The sequence below is a fragment of the Mauremys mutica genome, chromosome 17, assembly GCF_020497125.1.
Source record: "Mauremys mutica isolate MM-2020 ecotype Southern chromosome 17, ASM2049712v1, whole genome shotgun sequence".
NCBI classification, from domain to species: Eukaryota; Metazoa; Chordata; order Testudines; family Geoemydidae; genus Mauremys; species Mauremys mutica.
In genome coordinates this window covers 7,174,841-7,182,310 of record NC_059088.1, presented here as the reverse complement: position 1 = coordinate 7,182,310, position 7,470 = coordinate 7,174,841, and the positions used below count along the sequence as shown (strand labels likewise).

Genomic DNA, 7,470 nt, shown 5'->3' with positions numbered 1-7,470 from the left:
TTCCCCATGTAGGTACTTATAGACTGGGATCAAGTCACCCTTTAATCTTCTCTTTGTTCTACTAAATAGACAGCTGCTGGAGTCTCTCATTATAAAAGCGTGTTTTCTATTCCTTTCATTCTTGAATGTCTCTTCTGAACGTCTCTCCAATTTATCCACATCTTTCCTGAACTGTAGACACCAGAACTGGAGACAGGATTCCAGCTGTGGTTCCATCAGTGCCAAATAAAGAGGTAAAACAATCTCTTAACCTTCTCTTTGATGAAGATTTAGCTCCTTAACTCTTGCTCTATTGGCTCTGTTCTTCAGGCATCCTTGTAGCTCTTTGCTGAAGCCTCTCCAACTCTGCCCCCGATGATGTAGCTGGCGTGTTAACTCCTGCCCACCTGTTATCTTTTTCCCTTCCAAGGCCAATGGAACACCCAAGTTTATTGATTTACACAGACATAACAGCTACCATGGGGACTACAAATGAAGACATTCCATTTGAGAAACAGACTTTTCTACCTCTTGGGCTGAACTTCATCCATACTCATGAGTTTTAGTAGCAGAATGCATTATTATTGTTACCTCTTTGTGTTGTGGTTGCATCTGGGAGTCCCTGTCATGGACTGCAACTCTATTGTGCTAGGTGCTGTACAGACATGGAACAAAAAGTCTGTCTTGTTCCCTTCCACTGAGTCAGGAAATTACATTAAGATGGAAAGAAACAGGCTGTGATAACAAAATCACTGGATGAAGTTTGCAAAAATGAGTTTATTGCTTCACAATCATATCTGCAGGTTTATTTGTTTTTATTGACAATCAGAACAAAGTCTTTTTCCTCATTAAATACCCTAGAGGACACAGAAAGTCACGAAGGCTACAGTTATGGCCCTATGAGCAATTCCTAGCTAAGATGGCAGCGAGTCCACTCCAGGGAGGGAAGATGCTTCATCAGCCAGGATTTTGTTTAGAAGTCACTAGAAGACAAAAACAGGAGAAGAATTAATGAGCCTCCTTCAGGACTGGGAAGATGTCTCAGTAAGATTCCTTTGCAATTAATTCATAGATTTTAAGGCCAGAGGGGACCATTAGGTCATCTAGTCAGCACGAGCCAGGGAATTTCAACCACTCTTTCCTGCAATGTAGCAAGAACTACACTAGCCTGCAATGTAAGGGGATGCTTTCATGATCAGTAGCTTGTGGCTGGACTGCAGTGTATCTTTTAGATGGCTAGTCTGTCGAGATATAAAGACTAGCAAGTGATGGAGAATCTACCTCACCCCTGGGTCAGGTGCTCCAATGGTTAATTATTCTCTCTCTGGAAAAATTTGCATCTTATTCCTGATCTGAACCTTTCTAACGTCATCTTCCAGACACTGGGACCTATTCTGCCTTTGTCTGCTAGATTAAGAAGCCCTCTTCTATCAGAAATCTCCTCCCCAGGGAGGTACCTATAGGCCCTCATAGAAAGATCAGAGGAAAGGGCAGCATCTGCAGAGCCACTCACCAACCGGAGAAGTCTCTGGCCTTCCAGGCATCGATAACCTCAGTGATGTTCCCCGCAACCCCCCCGCTGGGCAGCTGCAGGTCGTCGGACACGTCGCCATTGAAGTTCCCGCAGGATGCGCACAGCTTGTTAGCCAGGCTCTCGCTGACCCTCACTGTCACCTCCCCACTGGGGCTGAACAGAACCTGCATCCCCAAGGCCTGGACCACGGCCACGCCGCCCTGAGACTCACGCACAGACACAGCATCGGAGATCTTCACCGGGAGCGGCACTGGGCGCCCGTTCACCTGGAACACACAGACTTAGAGCAGAGGAGAACTGGGAAACGTGGGGATGAATGGCAGGGACTGAGCTACAGTCCACAGGCCCCATTACATGGCAACAAGATCTAGAGTCTCGGGGCCACAGTAACTGGCAATGGGGACTAGAGTCTTTGAGCCACATTATAAGGCAATAGACTTAGACTGAAAGGTGCAGAAAACACTATGACTGATGGAGGAGCCAATCAATAAACAGTGTTCTGGAGAGCAAATTGTTCCATTTCTCTCAATACCCAATGAAGGTGCAGTAATTTGCATAGGCAACTTGATTGGCAAACATCCCTCCTGCCTTCAGTATTACTGACCTGTGAGCAATCATGTCTCTTAGTGGGAAAAGTCAAGAACTCTGGAGACTTTATGCAAATGATTTAATTCGCTCATCTGAATATTTGGTGAATTCGCTTATTTGAATAAATGACCACAGCCAATCAAGAGAGAGACAAGGTGGGTGAGGTGATATCTTTTATTGCACCAACTACTCTTGGTGGAAGGGACAAGCTTTCAAACTACACAGAGTTCTTCTTCACGAGGGTGTAGCTTGCAAGCTTGTTCCTTCCACCAACAGATGTTGGCCCAATACAAATTATCACCTCATCCACCTTGTGTCTCTAATATCCTGGGACCGACGCACCTACAACAACACTGCAAACAGCTGTTCAGGTTACCAAATGTGACATCATGACACTGCCTCTGATTCCTCCCTCAATCCCCTGGGAGCAATCTCGCTCCCCCAATGGAGAGGGGACCCCAGGATGGGGGAGGGTCTTTCCCCCAATGGCCAGGTACCCCAGTGAAAGGAGGGATCTCTCCCAGGGAACCTACTGGGTCACAGAGACCCTTCCTAGAGCAGTTCCGTGCTTCTCCTCCAACCTTCAAGGTGGTTCACAGCAGGGGTGAGGGGGGCTGGGAGTCAGGACTCCTGGATTGCAGCCCCAGCTCTGGGAGGGGAGTGGGCTCTAGTGGGTTAGAACAGGGGGAAGTCAGGACTCCTGGGTTCTAATTCAGTCTTTGCTATTGAATAATTGTTCATCAATAACTCATGTCATCCCTCCAAGCCTGTACACCACGTCCTGTCAACACCGGGAGTTCATGAGGCTGAACTAATTGATCTTTGAAATGCCCAGATCAGCCTCAGTTAAGAGGATCAACATCACTGTAATTTCTCGTCTTTTCATCATTTCGGTGGCAGCTAAATGAACTTCCTGCCCCTTTGCCTCAGGCTGTTCTAACGTGGCCCCCTCTTACCCAGGTCTCCTTGTTCCTTTTCACAGCTATGAAAGCATCTTGGAAGAAAATGTAGGCGGTTGTCCCAGCCATCGCTGCCCCATCGCTGCATGCCCTGATGTCCACCACCACCCTGAACCAGGAGGGGGCGCTGTTGTTGCAGAGAGAGGCCAGCTCGTAAGCGCCACTGTACAGAACTCCTCCAGAGGCGCCGTCGAAGGAGGTGAGCTGGGCTCCGGGGAGCAGTGTGCACCGGCCTTCCTGCTTCACGCAGCTGCGCACCCCATCCTGGAGCGCACAGATCTCTTTGTCGGGGCAGCTGTGTGGCTCACAGATGAGCCCGCCTGAGGCCTGGCAGGTGCACTTCTCGGAGCAAGCGCTGGAGATGATGCTCTCCCCGGCCTGCAGGGAAATTCCCAAACAACTTTGTTACAGAAAAGCAGCAGGAGAAAATTCCCAGGATGGGATCAATTCAGAGCTCCCTTTGATTATTTAAATTACAGTAGCCTGCCGAGGTCAGGGTCCCATTGCGCTGGGTGCTGTACGTATAAATAGTGAGAGACAATCCCTGCCCCAAAAGGTATGTCTACTGCAGAGTTATCTTGGGAGATCTTTCTTTCTCTGGGGTAGGAATGAGACCAGGAGGAATGGGAGCCAGCAACCTGACTGGGTTGAAGATGGAGCATGATAAGTTTATGAAATTCCTAGACAGGAAAGGACCTGTCCCATTCCCCATCCTCCAAGCCAGCCACTTACCCTAACTGGGGTCAGGATTAGACCTGCAGCCCCCTAGAGGGGAAAGGCAACATGTCCCTTTCCCTACCCCTAAGCCAGCCAGTGTCCCGCGCTGGGCCGGATCAGACCCAGCGCCCTCTAGTGGGGAAAGGCTCCATATCCCATTTTCCATCCAGTCCCATGGTTTTCCTGTGATGAATCCCTAGCGCATGGCATAGTTTCATTTCCACATGCAAGGATCACACAGGGCAGGTGTTTGGATGCTCATCTAACCCAATGCCACTGACTGCAGCGGAAGTCACATGGGTGACTGAAGGCAGGACCTAGCTGTAGGTTTTATGTGTCGCTGCACTGAAGGGCACAGACACCCAGTCGCTGTAACTCCCAGTGGGAAGCTGGGACAATCCCACACCTACAAGGGCATCCGATGCCCAATGACAGCATCGAGGATGACAGCCGACTCATATCCCAGCACCCACCTTGATGTAGCGTCCGTCACGCACGCAGCCGCATCCTTCCATGGACGTGCACGTTTCCCCATTGAATGCGTAGCCGGCGTCGCACTGGCAGCCTTCAAAGCATTTCGCAGTGCACTGGGCAGGGGTGGACAAGCCAGCACATGTGAAATCACAGGATCTAGTGCACAGCTCGTAGTGGCTGTTGGCCGGGCAGGTGAAAGCTGGAGAGACAGAAGTAAATGATAATGAGGGATGAAAAACTGATTCCACCACAGACATAATTGTTAGTGAATAACAGAGCTAGGCAAAATGTTTGGGTGAGACAGAATTTTTGCTGAAAAATGCATTTTTCATTTGGGTCAAATTCAATTACTATTTTCAGCTGGAAAAAGCATGTTGGGTTTTTTTAATAAATAGTTAACATGGGTTTTTTTTTTCAACTTTTCATTTCAAAACAGAATTTTGTCTCCAAATTTGGCCAATTAAAAACAAAATATCACACACACACACACACATACACACAGACGAAAGCAGTACCAAAATGGTGGAGTTGAAACGTAAAACTTGGCCAAAAAATTGTTTCAAGTCAACCCAAAATGTTTTGGTCAATTCAAAATTATTCTCTTTCTTCAAGTTTTCCAGTTAAAAGAAAACATTAGAAAAAAATGGTTTCAGTTCCAGCCAACCCAGGTTTTTGAGAGGGATTGTCCAGCTCAGGCTCTGAACAAAAGAATCTGTGAGTTGCTGCCCTGTGGTGATTGTTTGTTCTCTGGCTGAGTTGAAATCGAAATAGAAGGATTTTTATTTAATTTTCTTTTTCAGGGTACTTTTAACCTTTAAAGAAATCAGAGTAAAATTCAAAAAGTTGTTTCAAATAAAAAAAAAAATCAGATCATTTCAGTTTTTCCAGATTTTGTTTCAACTGAAAGAATTCAGCAAATTTGACAGAAATTCTCCAAACGTTTCAGTCAATCTAAATATGCATTTTTGCAGAAAAAAAAGATGTATGTGAAAAATGTTGTCGGAATGTGATAGTTTATATTTTCTGGTTTAGATCTCATTTCACCACTAGTAGAGTCATTTTTTTGAGTACACACTGGAGGCTGGGTTTATATACTGTCTGGTACGCTGTCCCCCACCCCTAACGGCACAGCCCCTCTAGCCCAGCGAGGGAGTATTGGGGCAAGCATTGACTCATATGGAGGTGTGCGTTCTGTTAAATCATCCACACGGCTCTTCCTAGCACTGCTCTGGGGCACTGGGGTCAGCACTGGCTTGAGAGGAGACTGTCTAGTACTGAGGCTATGTCTGCACTAGAGCAGCTACAGTGGCATAGCTACATCACTGCAGCTATACTCCATCCCACCCCCTGCAGCCTGCAACCAACCAGCTACCAACCCCTCATAAATGGTTTAGCTTGGAGATCTGACAAGCAGAGAGATTGTGATACCACATCACTAATTGCAAATATAACTGAAGATAAGAGCAGGCTGTAGATTGTTCTGTAAACTTACGGCAGAAGGAGGCTGTTCTCCAGGCACTGACTGTGGCTCCAGCTGCCTGGCACGCGGCCGTGTAGGCCTGGATACTCTGGCAGAGGATTTCTCTTGCTCCATTGGCAGCACACATATCATAGAGACAATGGTTGAAATACTCGGTAGGGCTGACCAGCGAGTGACAGTATTTAAAGGGACCTGATGTCGCTTTGATCAACCCACAGGAGCTATCGACCTGGTATGGCGCTGTTTTAGCTGCATCACAGACCGGACATCTTTCCCCACAGCCATCAGCGCATGTGGCGCCATCAACGGGCACCTTCCAGGAGGCCCCGAACTCATCCGCGTTCTGGGCACTCCTCCCACTGGGCAGCAGGAAGTCGTCGTTCTTGTCACCATTGAAGTTGCCGCACAAGCCGCACACATGTCCCTTGTAGGAGCTGGGGATGGAGACTAGGACATAATAGGAGGTGTCGTAAAGGACTTTGAGGCCAGAAGCAGACTGAACAATGATGTTGTTCCCCTCCTGGTTGATCTGAAGTTTCCCGTCGTCCATAGCCAGTGGGAGAGTGTAGAGCTCCCCATCCACCTGTGCCAATGAGAGGGAAATTCACCCGTCACTAGTGCGGACTCAGCAGCTGTGTCCTGGTTACACTTTTACACACACACACACACACACACACACACACCACTCTAGGCTACAATGAGAATAATCTTAAACGGGGACTTACCATGACTTTCCACTTCCTTCCCCTCTCCATGGTGATGGTGTAACCATGAACGGAGACCACCACCAGCCGTGCCACTGACACTTGCCCATTACCATAGCTCTCATTTTCTACCACCACGGAGAAGTTTGCCAGCCCAGCGTCACTGCTGCAGACTCTGGCTAAGCTGTAAGTGCAAGTGCCTTGGAAATCAAAGGCCCGTCCATCAAAGGTCAGATAATGAGGGTCACCAGATGCTACACATTTGCCGCAGCCCATGGCGTGGCAGCCTAGGATTCCATTCTCCACCCTGCACTGCTCGTTGGCTCCGCAGGAGGCCTCCCGGCACTCAACGACCCCGTTGTCTTGGCACCGGCACCGTTCCTGGCAGGAGGCGCTGGCGTAGAACTCCTCTCCCTTCCCGTAGTACCTGCCCTGGTGCACACAGCCGCACTGAGCAACGGGGACGCACCGGTCTCCACTCAGGAGAAACCCGGCGTCGCAGAAACACCCTTCAGCACAGGGAGCATCACAACCGTCTGGCGCTGAGAGGCCATGGCAGGTGGCAGGGCAGCCACTCCCACAAAGCTCATAGTGGTAGTTACGGGGGCAGGTGGGGCCTGCAGGAGAAGATTAGAGAGAAAGAAGAAATGCAAAGGTAAGTTGAAAGAAATCTCTCTCTATTCATATCACTTACAATAGGATTGTTCTAGGGGGTTCGGAGCCAGGAGTCCTGGGTTCTATTCCTAGCTCTGGGAGGAGGGCCGGGGGCTGAGAGTCAGGACTCCTAGGTTGTATCCCAGATGTGGAAGGGCGGTCAGATCTAGAGGGTTAAAGCAGTGCAGACAAGGGCCAGAGTTCCTGAGTTTTCTTTCTGACACTTGGAGGGGCATTTGGTCTACAGGTATGAGCTGCAGACAAAGGGACATGTTCAAGTTGCATTCCAAATTCTGGCAGTGGGCTGCTGTGTATTGTTAAGTGATGGAGGACTGGGAGCCAGCACGCCTGGGTTCTGCTACTGGATTCTCGTGCGACTCT

General features: G+C 48.8%; 1 protein-coding gene across 1 annotated transcript in view; it reads right to left on the bottom strand.

Annotated features, from left to right (window-relative positions):
- Positions 1 to 872: 872 nt before the first annotated feature.
- LOC123351883 (IgGFc-binding protein-like) overlaps positions 873 to 7,470 on the bottom strand; it is a 121,645-nt gene continuing 115,047 nt past the window's right edge. Inside the window, exons 32-37 of the mRNA XM_044991563.1 lie at positions 6,463 to 7,052; positions 5,744 to 6,314; positions 4,251 to 4,450; positions 3,058 to 3,438; positions 1,493 to 1,779; positions 873 to 962 (exon numbers count right to left, since the gene is read on the bottom strand). Coding sequence (XP_044847498.1) covers positions 953 to 962; positions 1,493 to 1,779; positions 3,058 to 3,438; positions 4,251 to 4,450; positions 5,744 to 6,314; positions 6,463 to 7,052 — 2,039 coding nt within the window. The 3' untranslated portion in view covers positions 873 to 952. The remainder of the gene's footprint in view (positions 963 to 1,492; positions 1,780 to 3,057; positions 3,439 to 4,250; positions 4,451 to 5,743; positions 6,315 to 6,462; positions 7,053 to 7,470) is intronic.